Source organism: Pistacia vera, unplaced genomic scaffold (assembly GCF_008641045.1).
Source record: "Pistacia vera cultivar Batoury unplaced genomic scaffold, PisVer_v2 Contig654, whole genome shotgun sequence".
In the NCBI taxonomy this organism is placed as follows: Eukaryota; Viridiplantae; Streptophyta; class Magnoliopsida; order Sapindales; family Anacardiaceae; genus Pistacia; species Pistacia vera.
The window spans coordinates 473,278-494,555 of record NW_022196506.1 but is presented as its reverse complement, the minus strand read 5'-3'; the positions used below and the strand labels follow the sequence as shown (position 1 = coordinate 494,555).

The following is a 21,278-nucleotide window of genomic DNA, read 5'->3' as shown; positions in this document are numbered from 1 at the left end:
GCCATCACCCAGGCCAATGCGTCATCCGTTAAATATATGAACTTTTGATAGCATACTCGAATATCTGCTTCAAACTCCTCCATCAATTTCTTTACAAGATCTTTGAAATTAAGGTTTTGAAATCGAAGCTGCTGTTGAACGCTCGTCGCTGCAATCTTGTATCCCTCCATGTCATGGAGCTCTAGACGCCAATATTGGTTGGGACCAAGTGCAACATGTTGTGGAGTGTAACAATTAAGAGCCATATACATTAGAGTTTTAGGGTTGTTAAGTTGTCATCCCACCTAAAAGCTCAACATATATTAGACCAATAGGCTAAAAGGCTCAAACTTGGATTTTTTTTTTCTTTATCCAGTTTGTATGTAAGGATTCGAATTTGAGACTTTTGACTCTGATATCATGCTAAGTTGTCATTTCACCTAAAAGATTAAGTTAGTACGTTAGGGCTCACCATATATTAGATCAAAAATGAAAAAAAAAAAAAAATCCAAGTTTGATGTGAAGGGGTCTATTGGTCTAATATATGTTGCGCCCTCATCTATTGGCTTAAGCTTTTAGGTGGGATGATAACTTAATATGATATCAAAGTCAAATATCTCAAGTTCGAATTCCTATGTACAAACTGGATAAAGAAAAAAAAAATATAAGTTTGATGTGAGAGGTCTTATTGGTTTAATATATGTTGAGTTTTCACCTATTAGCTTAAGCTTTTAGGTGGGATGACAACTTAACATGGGGATGACGGGGACGATGAAAATTGAAATTTCGTTATTACTCTTGGAGCGCTCTTGCTCGATGCTTCTTCGATAGAGAGCCATGGATTCTCATCCATTACTGCACTCAGGCTGAGCCATGTGTTAATTAATTAAAATAGAAATTGTTGTTGAGTTGTTTGGGAAGAGTTGGGGAAATCTAGCTTTCTTTTATAGGTGATAGATGATTATAAATTTGATCATCACTATATCCGATTATATATATATAAATCTTTATTCTTAATTTAGTAGTAGTGGGAATTAGAATTTTGGGATCACTATTATTTGAATTTATATTTGATTTTTTCTTGAGTTATCTTTCCGTTTAGCTTAGTTGCCAAAAAAGAAAAGCTACAATTACTAGTATTATTCTATTGGCTTGAAAAACAAAGGAAGCCTCAATTTTACATAAGTTCCATGCATCAAACTAAACATTTTACCATTTTTCAGTGGAATTTGTGTTTATATAGGCATAAAAATGAAGATTAATTAGTCGGTTTTCCTTTTCTCACATATTTGTCATATAGAGTTATAAAAAAATCACGATCATCAAAACTATTAATCTATGAATGTTAATTGAAACATGGTGGGTGCAGTTTTAGAAGAACCAAAACCATCAAACATCTCGAAGAGCAAGAATTTTATTTACATGCCGGAATATAGTGTGTATAGTTGGGAAAGCATATTACACTGTATTTGATTTAATATTATACTTTATTATTGAGTAATCTTTATTCTTGATATGTTCCCAAAGAAGGGAAAAAAGTTACAAAAGTAGTGTTCTTATTCTTAGATCATAAATCACATGTTACATGCACGGTTCACCTGACGCGTGGGGATATAATATAGTACAATGTATACTTCATGAAACTCTTAGAAAGAATAAAACTAATTTAAATAAAAAAGCACTAAACCAGCTGGTATTGGTGGCTAAAAGAAGTTGATAAAAGTTTTGGGCCTATGGCAATCATTGTGCCTAATTGAAGAATCTCGAACAGGACTCACCATAACCTAATTAGTGAATTACATAATTAGTATAACCTTCATGTATAAGATTCTCTATTAACAATAAGTAATGAGTTATTTTCTCCTAAAGTGTTTTAATTACATTTGATTTGATATTAACCTCCATTATATTTGATAGTGCGAGGACTGCTTTTTTTTGTTTTTTAAAGAAGAAAATAAAAGACACCGGCATTCCAACAGTTTAAAACTTAAATTGTTGACACGAATTTTTAATCATGAATCATTGATAATTTAATGGTTTAAAAGTTGATAAGATGACAATGAAAATAATTACCTCTAACTTCCATCTAATATCCATTAGATTGTAATAAATCAATGGCTATAAATTTGTGTTCCAATTTAGGTCATAAGTTTAAGTTAAAATATCTCAATTCTGTATGTAATAAGTCTTACCCTAAAAAAAAAGAAGAAATGAATGAAAATATATGAAGATCAATTAAGAAAACAGTACAAATAAAACCGATAACTAGGAAAAGCATATAAAATTTTAGATACAGAGACTCTTAAGCGCAACTTAATATTAGGAACTTCTAGCAAGCATATCCAATTATCGCAAAATCAAGTTTTAACAATAGATTATTTTTTATTGCTTCAAAGAAAAAAAAAAGTATTGGTCTCGTTTGCATTTCCTAATTTGGCAACAACCTTCTTTCTTTATTCCTTGGACCCGAGAAAGCACTCGACAACCTTCTTTCTTTATTTTAAACAAAGAAAAACCTTTGAAACCTTCAGATAAATAACTCACACTCAGGAAAATAAAAAACAAACAAACAAAAACAAAGCCCTTTATTATTGCATGCATTGTGAGAGCTGGGCTACTTCTTGAAATGAAAGATGGTGGTGCAGTCGTAGGCGGAGCAGAAACTTTCAAACATCTGGAAGAACAATAGCAGAACTGCTGCCACGAATGTGAGAAACTGCCAGTATTCATAAACGTAGTTATTCATGAATTTTTTAGCTTTGATCTTCCATTTTCCATTGTAATACTCGTTGACACTCTTGATTTCTGCATCCAAATCTTTTACTTTTTTCTTCTTCAGAGACCTGCTCATTGTATTCCACATACTGGCTGCCTCTTCGTCGCTTTTCATCTTGTTACGAATAATGCCCGGTTCCTTCAAAAGCTTCACATCACCCACAGTATCGATAATTCCATTCATCAACTCAGTGTAACGTGTAAAATACAATGAGGCCGATGGATTCGATGCTTCATACGCCACTAAGTTTCTTAAAACCACTTCTGTGTTGTCATCTAAAGTGATGGGAGGGAGCTCAAATATAGCTTTCTTGGAATCAAATTTTATGTCTGTGAAACTTTTACCTTTCTTAATGGGAGAAAAACGTACCCCAGCTCTTTCAAGTTCGGTGGCGGACGGAATGTCGATCTCCGGTGGTTTACTATCATCTTCCCCACTTGATTCCGTTTTAGACAGACCATATGAACCCCATTGAAGCAAACATGTAACAGGCTTAACTATTAGACTCGCTTTTGGGGGAAGTTTTAAGCCACTAAGTGCGTCTTTACTCCCGGACAGGAGTCGACAAGTTTTATTTTTTAACTCATGTGGAGATTTGCTCTTCGGTTTCTGTTTATCTCCAACACCATCATCTTCAGTATTATCATCATCACCAGCTTGCTGACCATGTGATTTATCAGGTAGAATCGTGTCATACATGTAGTGGAGCAAGTGGTGATAATCATTGCGTTGTGGAACACCAGGCTTTTTGCTATCGGTCAAGAACTCGAAAGGGAAAACCTTCCGAAGAAAGGCGTCCAACAATTTATACAGCGTGCTAGTGGCCTTGGCGGGTGCTTCTTCGTTTGATGCTACTCCCTTTGATGAGTATAGAGCATGCAGCGTGTCTTCTAATAGAATTAGCGGAATTTGATTCTCAAGCATCATCATATCTCTTAAAATGGCATCCCGAGCAGCCGTACTCTCTGTATACTTCTGCACATTTTTAATTCCAGTCACTAGGAAAGATATAATTTGTCGATCTTCAAAGAGGTCCTCACCTCCGTCGATGGAAATTTCACGCTGATCTGGAGTATTTTTCATTATTTTATCCCGCTTGTCTGCTTTCTTCAGCCAAATCACTTGAAGGAACTCAATCAAGAATGCTGTATCTACCGCCATCAACCAGGCTAAATTGTCGTCTTTAAAATATATGAACCTTTGATAGTGAGCGCGAATCTCTTCGTGTTTTTTGACGAATTTATCGACAAGATATTTGAAGCTACCTCCGGGTAGATGTTGCTGAAAGTTTTTTGCGGCGGAAATCTTGTAACCCTCCATGTCATGGAGCTCGGGGCGCCAACAATGGTTGGGGCCAAGTGAAATATGCTGTGGAACGTAAGAAGTAGGAGAATTATGCATTAGGGTTTTGGGGACAAGGAAAATAGTGACATCACGCTGATTGGCCGATTTGCATTCAATGCTTTTAATGACAATATTGAGCCAACGTTCCTGCTCATCCATGAGTTGAGAATGAGGAAACACAAATGTGGACAGACTTGGAAGGCTTTGGGAGCGTTGGGGAAAACTACGAGGAGCCATTTGTGTTGTATTTTTGAAAATATTTGGTTAAGTTCAACCGAGACTGGTGAGTGTTTTATAGGTAAAAAGACTTATAACAAAGCATTTTTCTAGACTAAATCTTTACATTATTCTTAATTAAAGTTACAAAAATATTATTCTTATTCTTAGCTCAAAAAATTTGGAGTGGTCTTTCTCAATGTTAATTGCCTTTTTTTTTTTTTAAGAGAAGAAATGATCATTAATTTATATACATTTTAAGCTCTTTCCGTATCTTATTTTTAAACTATTAATTCAACAAAATTTTGTGAACCCACCACATCTTTTTCTCTTTGGCTGTATATAAATATATGCTCCTTACCTTAATTAGAGATATAATGGGGAAGGTTAAGGAGCACTATTTTTTTTTATACAAAATATGAGTCATTGGATCAACGCACTATGAGTGTGACATTCAGTACAACTTGCATAATTAATGTATAAAAAATGTGGTGTTCCCGAACCTTCTCCACACCAAATTTCCACACCAACCCCACCGAGAAGGACAACCACACTACCACTGAAGAACCACCATGAGTGGAAGAGATAGAAGATAGTAGTACTTCCTCTAGTGAAACTGAGGCACCTAGAAGGAGAAGAAGAAACTTTGATGATGATAGGGGTATTAAGATAGACTTACTTAAATTCAATGGAAGTCTTAACCCAAATGACTTCATTGATTGGTTGCATGAGATTGAACGGTTATTTGAGTTTAAGAACTATAATGAGGAGAAGAGGTGTAAAATAGCCATATTGAAGTTTAAGGAGTATGCCTCCTGGTGGTGGGAGAATACAAAGAGGAAGAGAGAAAGGGAAGGGAAGACTAAGATTAGGTCATGGGAAAAGTTGAAGAGAGTGTTGAAGAAAAGGTTCTTGCCTGACAATCACAAGCAAGACCTTTACCTTAAGCTCCATAATTTGAAATAAGGAGATAGAAAAGTTAAAGAGTATATTCGAGAGTTTGAAGGATTAGTGTTGAGAAGTGATATTCCGGAAGAGAAAGAACATACAATTGCAAGATTCATTGGCGGTTTGAGTAAGGACATTGCATACAAGATTGAGTTGCAAACTTTCCATTCTTTTGAGGATGTTTGCAAGCTGTCCATTAAGATTGAGAAGCAATTGAAGAGCATGAAGTCTTTGGCCCCCAAGAGACTCTTTAAGGAGAATAACTACCAAAGGGGTTCACCTTCTTACACCAAACCATATGTGGCACCTACGGCTTATGATAAGAACAAAGCCAATGAAACACAAAAGGAGAAACCAGGTTTTGTGAAGAATGATACTCCATGGCCAGATTTGAAGAACAAAAAGTGTTTCAAGTGTCAAGGTTATGGACACTTCCAAGCCAATTGCCCAAACCGAAGGGTTATGACCCTTACAGAGATTAATAAGATTGATGATGTATGTCAAAGGGATTCTAGTGAAGAAGAGGAAGTAGATGAGAGTAAGAATGATATTATTGAGGAAGCCGATAGTGGAGAGATGCTTATATTCAAGAGGTTGCTGCATGCTCAAGTAAACCCTCAAAAGAACCAAAGGGAGAACTTGTTTTATACAAGGTGCACCATCAAGGAGAAAGTTTGCTCAATGATCATTGATAGTGGGAGTTGTACCAATGTTGCTTCCACCACACTTGTGGAGAAATTGGGGCTGCCAATTGTAAATCATTCTTATCCATACAAGCTACAATGGTTGAGCAATGGAGACACTATCCAAGTAGTCAAACAAGTAGTAGTACCATTTTCCATTGGCAAGAACTATTCGGATGAAGTGCTTTGTGACATCATTCCCATGAATGCTTGTAATCTTTTACTTGGAAGATCATGGCAATATGATTGAGAGGTGATCCATGATGACCGTAAGAACACCTACTCGTTCAAACTCAAGAAGAAAACCATTACTCTTGCACCATTAGCCCCTACCCAAGCCATTGTCCAAGCTCCCACACAAACAACTTCCCAAACACTTTCCCAAACACCATCTAAGGAACCAACCCGAAAAAAAAAACTTTTCCTAAACAACACCCAATTAGAGAAAGCCTTCTAAAAACACTAACCTCTTATTGCACTCTTTATAACCGAGACAAACCAAGAGAGAAAAGAACCTAAATTTCACCTGAAAGTTCACCATCTCTTGGATGAATTTGCAGATGTTTTTCCTCAAGAGTTACCAAGGGGTTTGCCACCACTCAGGGGAATAGAACACCACATTGATCTGGTGTAATCCTAATAGGCCAACATACATTTACAAGTCCTAAAACACTTGTAAACATGAGTGGACAAGGAATTACAAGTCCTAAAACACTTGCTAATTCGATTGAATTGAAGAATTTCACTCAAAGTCCTAAAACACTTGGATTGTAGAATGTGGAAAGCAATGGAGGAAATTCTCAGCCTAAGCAAGTTCAAAGGAGGGAGGGAGTCCAAACATTTCGGCCCAAACCATTCCAGGCCCAAGCTCAACAAGGGAAGCTCAAACCCACCAAGAAAGAAGCTTAAGTGTTGAAGTGGTCCAATCCGGCCCAACTCTCATTCCAAAGGAGAAGATCCACATGAACCATTATTGGATCCATTTGCATGATTCTCAAGGCCCAAACTTTTATACCCTTATTAGTAGACTTAATTAGGATCATTGATCAAGTTTTGATCTAATGAAGTAAGCTTATTTCAACTAATGGGGTGGTTAAAAACATAGATCCTAGAATTAGGGAATTGTGTCTCTTTGCATTAAATAGGTGACCTTGCTTTTTGAATGAATGGCTTGTAATATTAGTTAAGTTTATTTTTATTTTATTGTATTTGTCAATTACTTGTTTATCCTTGTATTTACTTATATAAGGGCAACTATTTCATTGTAACAATTAGCTTATGAAATATATGAAATTGGTTTATCCATTTGAGAGAACTTTTGTGTTCTTGAGTGTGCATTCTTTATCCAAGTCTTGGCAAGTGGATTTGGTGGTGAATCAATTCAAGTTGGTGGAGTAATCCTTTAGGCTTGAAGTGTTTCTACTTGTCTTGGTTTGGATTTGCAAGTAAGTGTGATTTAGTTCATGTTCTTAGTTTAGCCCAATTTCTCCTTGATTTTTGGAGTATGTTGTGTTGTTGAAATTGGTTGGAAATGGATCAGTTCACCTCATTGAAGCCAAAGAATGGAGGAAATGTCCGCTTTGGTGACATCTCAAAAGGAAGAGTCATTGGCATTGGCTCTATTGATAACAAGTCTCTAACTATACAGGATGTGTTGTTTGTTGACGGATTGGGGCATAATTTATTGAGTACTAGTCAATTGAGTGACAAGGGCTTTAAAGTTGTTTTTCAATCCATGTGTAGTGAAGTCATTGAGTCTAGGACTAGTAAAATTGCATTTATAGGTCATAGACATTCAAATGTTTATATAGTTGATTTGTGTGAGATTGCATCCAAATATCTTTGTCTTCTGTCCACAAAAGATGAAGATAGTTGGCTTTGGCATAGAAGATTAGGTCATGCAATTGCATGGATGTTATTTCAAAGCTTTCAAAAAGAAATTTAGTGCATGATTTGCCTTAGCTTGTTTTAAAAAAGGATCATGTTTGTGATGCATGTGCAAAAGGCAAACAAACTCATGTTTGTTTTAAACCAAATAATGTTGTATCAACCTTTAGACCTTTACAATTGTTGCATATGAATTTGTATGGTCCCACAAGGACAACTAGTCTAGGAGGTAAACATTATTGTTTTGTGATAGTTAGTGATTATTCACACTTTAATGGGTGCTATTTTTTGCACATAAAAATGATGCATTTGAATCATTCTTGCATTTGATTAGGAAATTGCAAAACTAAGTCGGTTATGCAATCGCTTGCATTAGAAGTGATCATGGAAAAGAATTTGAAAATACATTCTTTGAATCATATTGCAATTAGCATAGCATAGAGCATAATTTTTCTGCACCTATGACTCCTCAACAAAAGGGAGTTGTTGAGAGGAGAAATAGAGTTTTAGTAGAAATGGCTAGGACCATGTTGTGTGAGCATAATATGCCTAGATATTTTTGGGTTGAGGCCGTCAATACTTCATGCTATATCATTAATTGAGCTATGATTAGACCGATCTTCAAGAAAACTCCATATGAGTTGTTCAAAGGGAAAAAGCCAAATATTACATATTTTCATCCCTTTGGTTGCAAATGCTTTGTGCTTAATAATGGTAAGAACAACCTTGGAAAATTCGATGCCAAATCGGATGAAGCAATTTTCCTTGGTTATTATTCTCATTCGAAAACGTATAGATCGTCAACAAAAAAAACCCTTTTAATTAGTTGAAGAATTTATACATGTGTTATTTGATGGATCTTCCTCTAAGAATGCAGAAAATCTTGGTGAAGAAGAAGTTGATGAGTTGATGAAAGAGCTAGAAATGAAAGATGAAACTTCACCATCAACCGACAACAAGGAAGAAGAACATCAAGAAGAGGTTAATGATGAAAATGATACATTTATGGAACCTCAAGAACCATCGAGGGAGATCTCATTTCCAAGAGTGAGAGGTGAAGTGAAAGATGCATAAATCATTAGCGATCCCACTCAAGGAGTAAGAACAAGGGCATTAATGAGGAACACTGCCATTTTATAGCATTCTTATCTCAAGTGGAACCTAAGAAAGTGGATGAAGCACTTAATGATAAAGGTTGCTTTCATGCAATGTAGGAGGAGCTAAATCAATTTGAGAAAAGCAAAGTATGGGAGCTTGTACCAAGATCTAAAGACCATCCAATCATTGACACCAAATGGGCATTCTGGAACAAGATGGATGAGCAAGGTATTGTGGTAAGAAACAAAGCAAGGTTAGTTACTCAAGGCTATTCTCAAGAGGAAGGTATTGATTTCGATGAAACTTATGCCCCTTTTGTTAAATTAGAAGCTTTTAGAATGTTACAGGCTTATGCATGCCATTTAGATTTCAAAATTTTTCAAATGTATGTTAAAAGTTCCTTTTTAAATGGTTTTATTCAAGAAGAGGTTTATGTCAAACAACCACCTGGATTTGAAAACCCCAATTTTCCCGAACATGTTTTTTGAACGATTTTGAATCAATAACCAAGAATCAAGAAGGAAAAGAGAAAAATAAGGAGAGAAGAAAGATTCTGGAAAACTGATTACTTTACTCTTTCGTTTTTTCTAACTGACAAATACAAAGTAAACTGACTTGTTTTATACAAGTCATAACATCAAAACGGTAGTGTTTTGATGTCTTCTTCTAATTCTTACAAAATGCCCCCTGTATCAACTTTTACAGCCTTACAAAGTGCACCCTATATCATTCTGCTATACTAATATTTCCCCTTAAACTGAACATAGTAAAGTGTCAGTATAAGGTACGAGGAACCAATTCCCAGGTACTGTTTCTCAAAAGTGCCTGAAACTCATCAGTCATTGTGCTCTCCACTCAGGGACTTGCAAGGCTTCAGAAGCTGTTTTGGCTCAGGTAAAATATTACAAGTAGAAATAAAAGCCTGTCCTGTATATGCATGAGAGTGACTCTTCGAACGTGTAATCATTGGGGGACAATTGTGGTAGCTGATGATGGTTTGAGATGGGCAGAATTACCTCTAACTGATACCAGTAGAATGAGCAGAGTGAGCCAGATCTGAGGACAGATTCGCAGTAGGCTGAGAGACTGAATGCAGACTTGTTGAGGAAGAAGGAGGACTGGTAGAAGCACCAGATACATGCCATTTTCTGTGTGAGATATTTGGAGTTGTGACAGAAGGTGGGTTACATTCTCGGCGACAGAAGTGAGTTAGAAACTGGACATTCTACTGGATCATGATGAGCAGAATCAGCAACTGGAACAGAGCGAATGGTGTGTGTAGAGCCAAACAGTGAGAAAAATCCCAAGTGGAAGGAACTCCTTCTGAATTTTGTGCTGATGTGAGTCCTGCAAGATCAGTATCTTTAAAAAAATTACACTTAAAACCATATTTGAAAGGAAAATCATCCTCATAAATTTTGCTTGTTTGACAATATAGAGTTTCCCGGAAGAAGCTAAGCATTTGTAAACTGTGGGATGAACTATATCCCAGAAATACACACTTCAGTGTGATAGGAAAATTTATTTTTCTGATAAGGCCGAATGTATGGATAACAGCAGCCACCAAACACTTTAAACTCACTGTAACTTGGCTCTTGCTTGAACAATGTCTGGAACGGAGAGATGTTGTCAGTAGCAGAGGAAGGCAGCCTATTAATAAGAATGTTGCTGTAGAAAACGCTTGCCACCAAAAGCAAAGAGGCATGGCAGCGTGAGCTAGCAGAGTAAACCAAATTCAGTAATGGTTCGATGCTCTTCTTTCTACTCTCGTTTTTGTGGTGCAAATAAGGACAGGGATGTCTAAAAACAATCCCATGGGCTTGAAGATAACCTGCAAATGGTCTAAATTCTCCACCCCAATCTGTTTGTAAACTCTTCAACTTGACCTCAAATTGTCTTTCAACAAGTCTATGAAAATGTGTAAATTAGTGAAAGCTTCAGACTTTAGTTTAAGGGAGATCCACATGTATCTACTAAAATCATCAACAAATAACATGTAATACTTGAAACCTTCAAACTACAAACTGGTGCAGGACCCCATAGGTCAGAATAAAACAATTCTAGAGGACCTTTAGTGTGAGAGTGTGATAAAGGAAAAGTAGCTTGTTGCATTTTACCAAATTGACAAGCTTCACAAAATGGTATTTTATTCCCAAGAAACACATACATTCATAGTATCCATTACACGTTTAAGTTTTTCTCATGTGGATGCCCAATCTAGATGCCAAAGCTTAGTAATTTTAACTTTACATCAGAGTTTCTGTTGGCATACAATCAGCTTGACTAACTAATGCTCCAAAAATATTATTAAAAATACCAGCTTCCTATTACAAACTGAAGAACTGATTCCACTAATTCAATACTAGCAAATGACTTATTTCCTACACCACATTCTGATGAAACAGCAGCACCAGCAGATGCTATTTCTACAGCATATTCTGATGAAACAGTAGCACCAGCAGATGCTTATTGTAGTCAGAGGAAGATGGAGATACACCTTTCTGACTGGAGGAGGAAATGAACGCAGAACCACAGTAGGGAGTCCTATTTGCAACTGATATAGTCCATCTTTTAGAGAGCCTTGTAGTAAAACAGCCTTGGTGACCTATCCTTATGAGACAAGATCACAATGAAATTCCACAATGACACTTATCTCTAGTAATCTGAGATATACTAATAAATTTTTCGCATATGAGGTACACACAACATTTTTCTAGATATAACACTCTAGGACAAGTAGTAGAAGGTAAAAGAGACTCACCTGTGTGAGTAACAGAAACATGTGACCATTTCCAACTTGAACTTGAGATCCACCATGATAACTATCCTTGATGAGCAGATTTGTGCATCGGAAGTCATATGATGGTGGCACTGAACGACAACATGTCTGATCAGCAACAGTTTGAGGAGAAGCAATAGGCACATTTTGTGAGTTGATTATTGATGGCACTTCTCTCTAAATGATGCTTGAAGCTGGACCAGGAAAATTGTTGACAGAAACTCCCATAGATGATTTGTATGTGGTGGCTGAGATGTTCAACTAAACCAGAATTGCTAGTTGGATTCCAGTAGACAGAAATTGGTGTTGGTGTCCTGCATAACTCTGGCCATTAGAGCTTGAGCTTCATGAGTAGATGCACTTGGAAAGTGGCCTTGTGATCCTACTGGATTACCTACTCCAGTATTACTAAAACCAGTAGGAGTTCAATATGTCAGTTTGGTAAAACCTTGAAAAACTGATCAATCTATGGTAACATTGGAGTGCAGAGTGCCCCCCTTGCCACAGACCTGAAATATGAGACGTGGCGAAAATGTCCCCTCCTCTGCCTCTACCCCTCCCTTGGGTTGTACATAACAGCAAGGGTGAATTTGTGATTGCATATGGTGTGGAATGCTATGATGAGGGAGAGGTTGTGTTCAGGTCTGTAACTTGTCTGATTTGCTTATTTTGTCCAAAGGGAATTATGGAAAATTGGTTTGTGGATGGTAGGAAGCTGCTGGTCTGTAAGCAACAGTCATGGCAAGAGATTTGAAAATTTTTGACTGATCAGTGGTGAGATTATTCAGCATGAATTTTACTTTGTGGGATACTGGAAGTGTCATTAGAGCTCTGTTTTGCAGCTATCAAACGCTGAGGCTAATGTTCATGAAAACTTCCAAAGAATTCTGCTGTTCTCCAAACGAATCTCATGCTTGGGAAGTAAAAATTGAGCTTCTTGTAGTTATTTCACTGCTATTGAAACCAGATTTGTACTACTGCATCATACTCAGCCCCCCATCCGTATATAGAGTAATAATCTTCATATTATATGCACACCACTTGAAATTATTCATCTCTAGTTCCTTTTAACTTAAAACATACTCGTTTATACTACAGAGTCTTCTAGTATTTTGCAACATGTTTCTAAGGTGCAATGTTCTAGCTTTTGATACTGACTGAAAAAGTAATTCTAACAGATTCCATATTTCATAGGAGGTGCTACATGCTACATGACGGAACATGAATTCAGATATGGAAGATAGAAGCCAACTTACCAGGAATTGATCAACTTTCTTCCAAGTGAAATAATCTGGATTTGACTTCTTTAAGTTTTCCCTGAATCATCTTCTTTCTCAACTAAGAACACCGGCGGACAAACTTCTTTCTCCAGTTACAAAGCCGTCAAGTCCATGAGATTTACGCTGGCAAGATTTGAGACGCCAGAAAGTGTAATTTTTCTCTCCCATTTTACAGAGATAGTCGGCAAAGTAGGAGGAAAGTTCGAATTCGTGAAAGGGTGAGACGTACCATTTTTAGTAGCGCGAATCTGAATCAAAGAGTTAAAGGTTGAATTTTGACAGAAATTGGAAAAGAGATTGCCTTGACGTTGGTCTAGGGCTCTGAATACCATGAACGATTTTGAGTCAAGAACCAAGAATGAAGAAAGGAAAAGAGAAATTAAGGAGAGAAGAAAAATCTGGAAAATTGATATCACTTTACTCTTTCAATTTCTAACTGACAAGTACAAAGGTAAACTGACTTGTTTTATACATCAAGTCATAACATCAAAACGGTAGTGTTTTGATGTCTACTTCTAATTCTTACAAAATGCCTCCTGTATCAACTTCTATAGCCTTACAAAATGCACCCTTTATCATTCTGCTATACTAATATTTCCCCTTAAACTGAACATGGTAAAGTGTTAATATACATCAATATTTTCCCGTAAGCTGAATCTTCTATATTACAACAACATTCCTATTACATCAACATTTTCTTGTAATCTAAACCTTATTTCTTGTGCAGTCTGCAGCATGTGCCATAACAGATCCAAAAATAATAATAATAATAATTCTTCAGCTAAAAACTTCACCAAACACATCAGACACACCAGAAAACTCTTCAACAAATCACAAGAAAAACCTAACAAATTCTTCAGCAATCAACCAGAAAAACTAACAAATTCTTGAGCCATCAATCAGACAACAACCAACTTCTTCTGCAACACTTCTTCAGCAACAACCAAAAACTTTTTCTTCTGCAACAATCAGACAACAATTTTTCTGCAATATACACAACTCTTCAGCAACAACCAATACTTTTCCAGCAACAAACACCAAACAAATCTTCAGTAACCAAAAAAAAAAATAATCACACCTCTTCAGCAACAATTCAGACTTCCCAGCAACACACAAAACAATCCGCAACAATCAAAAATTTTCCAGCAACAAACACCAAAAAAAAAAATTCTTCAGCAATAAAACAACTCCAGAGACTTCAGCAACAAATAAAATCTTCAGCAACACTTCAGACTTCCCAGTAGCAGCAACAAACAAACAACTTCTTAGACAGATTTTTCAACTTATCAAACAACTCCAGAGACTTTATCAAAAGCAATGAGACTTTACAGAATTTTTATCTTCAGTAAGCAAATTGTTATCTAATTCAGTATCAACTGCAGCAGTGACCTTTAACTTGGCTCGGAGAGTTTGAAACCTAGAACTTGGAAGTGCCTTGGTCAGAATATCTGCAACTTGATATTCTGTACCAACATATTGAACACATAGCTTTTTCTCTGCAGCTAGCTCTCGGACATAATGCACATCTATTTCAATGTGCTTAGTGCGTGCATTAAAAACTGGATTCGAAGAAAGAGCACCAGCACTCATATTGTCACACCACAAAACAGGAGTGTTGTTAATAGTTATACCAAGCTCTTGAAACAAGTGTTGAATCCAAACCAATTCAGTGGATGCTTGACTGAGAGCTCTATACTCAGCCTCTGTTGAGGATAAAGAGACAACCTTTTGCTTTCTAGAAACCCATTGGACAAGGTTCCCACCGAGAAAGATACTATATCCGCTGGTTGATCGTCTATCACTTACGTCACTAGCCCAGTCTGCATCAGCATATCCTTCAAGAATGAATTCTGAGTTTTTCTGAAAAATCAGGCCATAAGAGAGAGTTCCTTTGATGTATCGAAGAACTCTCTTACAAGCAGTCCAATGTGCAATGGTGGGAGACTGAAGAAATTGACTCAGACGATTAACAGAGAAAGCCAAATCAGGTCTGGAAAGAGTAAGGTACTGTAATCCACCTACAATGCTGCGATAGAGTGAAGGCTGATCATAAAAGTCACTATCTTCCTTCCCTAGTTTCACGCCTATTGCCATTGGAGTGTTGCAAGGTTTGCAATCAAACATACCAGCTCTAATCAACAAGTCCTGAGCATACTTAGACTGCGTAAGGTGTAATTCTGATTTATTGCGATTAACCTCAAAACCAAGAAAATATTGCAGCACACCAAGATGTTTTAGGGCAAACTGGTTGTTCAAATCTTGAATAATCTGAGAAATAAGATCAGGATCAGTACCAGTGATGAGGATATCATCAACGTATACTAATAGATATATCACTTGATGAGCTTTCTTGTAGAAGAAAAGACTAGTGTCAGATACAGAATTTGAGAATCCCCAGCAGACTAATGCACGTTTCAGTTTGTCAAACCAAGCTCTAGGAGCTTGTTTCAGTCCATATAGGGCTTTATGCAGCTTGCACACATGTTTAGGATAGGTTAAATCAGCAAAACCTTCCGGTTGTACCATGAAAACAGTCTCTGTCAGTTCTCCATTAAGGAAGGCATTATTAATGTCGATTTGTTGGATATCCCACTGATTATGGACAGCTAAGGACAGTATGATTCTGATAGTGGCTGGTTTCACGACTGGAGAGAAAGTGTCAAAGTAATCCAAGCCTGGTGTCTGCTGAAAACCTTTAGCCACCAGCCTTGCTTTATACTTTAATAATGTCCCATCAGCTTTGAGTTTGGTCTTAAAGACCCATTTGCACCCAACTACGTTCATGTCTGATGTACGAGGAACCAATTCCCAGGTACTGTTTCTCAAAAGTGCCTGAAACTCATCAGTCATTGCTGCTCTCCACTCAGGGACTTGCAAGGCTTCAGAAGCTGTTTTTGGCTCAGGTAAAATATTACAAGTAGAAATAAAAGCCTGTCCTGTATATGCATGAGAGTGACTCTTCGAACGTGTAATCATTGGGTGACAATTGCTGGTAGCTGATGATGGTTTAGAGATGGGCAGAATTACCTCTAACTGAATACCAGTAGAATGAGCAGAGTGAGCCAGATCTGAGGACAGATTCGCAGTAGGCTGAGAGACTGAATGCAGACTTGTTGAGGAAGAAGTAGGACTGGTAGAAGCACCAGATACATTGCCATTTTCTGTGTCAGATATTATTGGAGTTGTTACAGAAGGTTGGGTTACATTCTCGGCTGACAGAAGTGAGTTAGAAACTGGACATTCTACTGGATCATGATGAGCAGAATCAGCAACTGGAACAGAGCGAATGTCTGCTGTTGTAGAGCCAAAACAGTGAGAAAAATCCCAAGTGGAAGGAACTCCTTCTGAATTTTGTGCTGATGTGAGTCCTGCAAGATCAGTATCTTTAAAAAAATTACACTTAAAACCATATTTGAAAGGAAAATCATCCTCATTAAATTTTGCTTGTTTGACAATATAGAGTTTCCCGGAAGAAGCTAAGCATTTGTAACCTTTGTGGGATGAACTATATCCCAGAAATACACACTTTTCAGTGTGATAGGAAAATTTATTTTTCTGATAAGGCCGAATGTATGGATAACAGCAGCACCCAAACACTTTAAACTCACTGTAACTTGGCTCTTGCTTGAACAATGTCTGAAACGGAGAGATGTTGTCAGTAGCAGAGGAAGGCAGCCTATTAATAATGAATGTTGCTGTAGAAAACGCTTGCCACCAAAAGCAAAGAGGCATGGCAGCGTGAGCTAGCAGAGTTAACCCAAATTCAGTAATGGTTCGATGCTTCCTTTCTACTCTTCCGTTTTGTTGGTGCAAATAAGGACAGGGATGTCTAAAAACAATCCCATGGGCTTGAAGATAACCTGCAAATGGTCTAAATTCTCCACCCCAATCTGTTTGTAAACTCTTCAACTTGACCTCAAATTGTCTTTCAACAAGTCTATGAAAATGTGTAAATATAGTGAAAGCTTCAGACTTTAGTTTTAAGGGATAGATCCACATGTATCTACTAAAATCATCAACAAATAACATGTAATACTTGAAACCTTCAGAACTACAAACTGGTGCAGGACCCCATAGGTCAGAATAAACCAATTCTAGAGGACCTTTAGTGTGAGAGTGTGATAAAGGAAAAGTAGCTTGTTGCATTTTACCAAATTGACAAGCTTCACAAAATGGTATTTTATTCCCAAAAGAACCACATACATTCATAGTATCCATTACACGTTTCAAGTTTTTCTCATGTGGATGCCCCAATCTAGCATGCCAAAGCTTAGTAATTCTAACTTTTACATCAGAGTTTTCTATTGGCATACAATCAGCTTGACTAACTAATGCTCCAAAATTATTATTAAAACTACCAGCTTCCTTATTACAAACTGAAGAACTGATTCCACTAATTCCAGTACTAGCAAATGACTTATTTCCTACACCACATTCTGATGAAACAGCAGCACCAGCAGATGCATTTTTTCTTATAGCATATTCTGATGAAACAGTAGCACCAGCAGATGCTTTATTGTAGTCAGAGGAAGATGAAGATACACCTTTTTGAATGGAGGAGGAAATGAACGCAGAACCAACAGTAGGGAGTCCTATTTGCAACTGTTATAGTCCATCTTTTAGAGAGCCTTGTAGTAAAACAGCCTTGGTGACCTTATCCTTTATGAGACAATGATCACAATGAAATTCCACAATGACACCATTATCTCTAGTAATCTGAGATATACTTAATAAATTTTTCGCAATATGAGGTACACACAACATTTTCTTAAGATATAACACTCTAGGACAAGTAGTAGAAGGTAAAAGAGACTCACCTGTGGAGTAACAGAAACATGCTAACCATTTCCAACTTGAACTTGAGATCCACCATGATAACTATCCTTGATGAGCAGATTGTTAGCATTGAAAGTCACATGATTGGTGGCACCTGAATCGACATACCATGTCTGATCAGCAACAGTTTGAGGAGAAGCAATAGGCACATTTTGTGAGTTGATTATTGATGGCCCTTCTCCTTGAAATGATGTTAAAGCTGGACCAGGAAAAGTGTTGACAGAAACTCCCATAGATGAATTTGTATGTGGTGGCTGAGATGTTCCAACTAAACCAGAATTGCTAGTTGGGTTCCATTAGACAGAATTTGGTGTTGGTTGTCCTGCCATAACTCTGGCCATTAGAGCTTGAGCTTCATGAGTAGATGCACTTGGAAAGTGGCCTTGTTACCCTACTGGATTACCTACTCCAGTATTACTAAAACCAGCAGGAGTTCCAGTATGTCTAGTATTGGTAAAACCTTGAAAACCATGATCAAATCTGTGGTAACATTGGAGTGTAGAGTGCCCCCCTTTGCCACAGACTTGGAATATGAGATGTGGCCGAAAATGTCCCCTTCCTCTGCCTCTACCTCTCATTCCTTGTGGATTGTACATAAACATAGCAGAGGGGATGAACTGATTGGAGTTATCTATGGTTGGAAGAAACTGATTCTGATGAGGCAGATTGTATTCAGGTCTGTAACTTGTCTGATTTGCATTATTTGCTCCAAAAAGGGAATTATGGAAAAATTGGTGTTATGGAGTGGTAGGAAGCTGCTGAGTCTGTAAAGCAACATTGTTCATTGCTAGAGATTTGAACATTTTTGACAGATTAGTGGTGAGATTATTTTCAGGCATGACCATTTTACTTTGTGGGATACTGGAAGTGTCATTAGAGCTCTGTTTTGTAGCTATCAAAGCTGAGGCTAATTGTTCATGAAAATTCTGCTGTCTCTCCAAACGAATCGCATGCTTGTGAAGTAAAAATTGAGCTTCTTGTAGTGTTATTTCACTGCTATTTGAAACCAGATTTGCTACTACTGCATCATACTCAGCCCCCAAACCATCCAGTATATAGAGTAATAACTCATCATCACTTATATGCACACCACTCAAAATTAATTCATCTCCTAGTTCCTTCATCTTTAAAACATACTCGTTTATACTACAAGAGTCTTTCTTAGTATTTTGCAACATGTTTCTAAGGTGCAATGTTCTAGCTTTTGATACTGACTGAAAATGTAATTCTAACAGATTCCATATTTCATAGGAGGTGCTACATTTAGCTACATGACGGAACATGAATTCAGATATGGAAGATAGAAGCCAACTTACCAGGAATTGATCAACTTTCTTCCAAGTGAGATAATCTGGATTTGACTTCTTTAAAGTTTTCCCTTAATCATCTTCTTTCTCAATTAAGAACACCGGCGGACAACTTCTTTCTCCAATTATAAAGCCGTCAAGTCCATGAGATGTTAACGCTGGCAAGATCTGAGAACGCCAGAAAGTGTAATTTTTCTCTCCCAATTTTACAGAGATAGTCGGCAAAGTAGGAGGAAAGTTCGAATTCGTGAAATGGGTGAGATCAGTATCCATTTTTAGTAGCTTGAATCTGAATCAAAAAAGTTTAAGGTTGAAATTTGACAGAAATTGGAACAGAGATTGCCTTTGACGTTGGTCTAGGGCTCTGATACCATGAACGATTTTGAATCAATAACCAAGAATCAAGAAGGAAAAGAGAAAAATAAGGAGAGAAGAAAAATTCTGGAAAACTGATTACTTTACTCTTTCGTTTTCTAACTAACGAGTGCAAAGTAAACTGACTTGTTTTATACAACAAGTCATAACATCAAAACGGCAATGTTTTGATGTCTTCTTCTAATTCTTACAAAATGCCCTCTGTATCAACTTTTACAGCCTTACAAAGTGCACCCTATATCATTATGCTATAATAGCACTAATCTTTGTTCTAATTTGCTCATTGCTATCGAGACAAAAGCCTAACCTCAATGTCTTATCTGCAGCACCTAACTTCACTTTTTATTATTTATATTCACTTCTTTAATTAATTTATTAGCTATCTACCCAAAGACTTACTTAAATTATTTCATATTAATATGCAGGCTTGATCCACTTGTAGTTCATTAAACATATGTACTTAAAAGAGAAAAGGCTAAAAATACTTTGATGATGGTGTTTCCGGCCATGATTTCACCATCGAAAAGAAACCATTTTGTTTATATCAATTGAAAATGTTTTTGGATCATTGAAAGGGAAACACAAACTTAAAATTTATGTATATAATTTAATGTGTTCAAGATGCTTTTGTCTAGTTTATGTGATGAGCTTAGTAGTATTGGTGAACAAACTTTGAGCACAATCAAATAACATATTATACATACTGCATACATGATACATGATACATCCCTCGCTCAGAATTTAGATTACACATGTTGATACCTATTTCTATTCAAAGCAAAGATCTACACAAAGGTGAATAACACTCTGTATGAATGCTGCACAGGGAAATTTAGACCAAGCCTCACTCACAACGTCTAGCCTAAAAGAGTTGTACATGTTTTGCAACAAATTAACTCAGTTCCGATTAACTCAGCAAAACTGAGATTTTAGTACCTCTGTATCAAGACTAGGGATATGTGAAGAAGGTAATTCTGATTCTGCCTTGCCAAAAGCGATTATCCTTCCACACTTCACAGTTTCTTTTACTTGGAAGCATGTCTTTATATCAGTGTAATAATCTGCAAAGAGGAAAACCCATCAACTAGGGGAACCCAACACAAACACACTCAACCCAAACAACTCTACAGATCTACGTACAGGGAAAGCTCAACCAGACAACAATATAAGTGTAAGCAATGTTAATCTCACAAACAAAAATTAAAATACAAAATATTAACCATTCAAACAAAAAAGAAAACACAAAATCTGTCAAAAAAACAAAAACAAACACACAAAATTAGGGGTTACGGATTCATTACCAGTCAATGAGTGACGAACTGACTATTAATCGAAGATGGAGACACCGAGATAGAGAGTTGATTCAGTTGAACTTCAGACGAAAAAGAATGATGAGAGATTGAGATGCGGCTGCGATAAAGTTATTGAGAATCTGAGAGTGAAAGATTAGAGATAAGATGAGAGTGAGAGATCAGAGATGTGAGAGATCAGAGATGAGATGAGAGTGAGATATCAGAGATGTGAGAGATCAGAAATGAGATGAGACTAAGAGAGTGAGAGGCATGAGTGCGTGAGTGCTGCAGTGCTGCGTGAATGGCTGAATGGCGAATGTGTGAAAAAATTAGGGATTCAAAAAAATTCATTTCTGCAAATACGAGTGCCCGCGGGTTCACCCGTATAAACCGTGTGTTTTTGGGCTGGGTACGGGTACGGGTCTAAAAAAACGGGTTTAATAAATTGGACCTGTACCTTATATTTTTTACCTGGGTA

At 37.0% G+C, this 21,278-nt stretch overlaps 1 protein-coding gene across 1 annotated transcript; it reads right to left on the bottom strand.

Annotated features, from left to right (window-relative positions):
- Window positions 1-2,593: 2,593 nt before the first annotated feature.
- LOC116111925 (putative UPF0481 protein At3g02645) lies at window positions 2,594-4,336 on the bottom strand. The gene has a single exon (XM_031398084.1). It carries the CDS (start codon window positions 4,334-4,336, stop codon window positions 2,594-2,596), a length of 1,743 nt encoding a protein of 580 aa, XP_031253944.1.
- Between the last annotated feature and the right edge of the window lie 16,942 nt (window positions 4,337-21,278).

Bases quoted from the DNA above. Each gene is read 5' to 3' on its own strand.
- LOC116111925 (XM_031398084.1), bottom strand. From the start codon at position 4,336: ATGGCTCCTCGTAGTTTTCCCCAACGCTCCCAAAGCCTTCCAAGTCTG.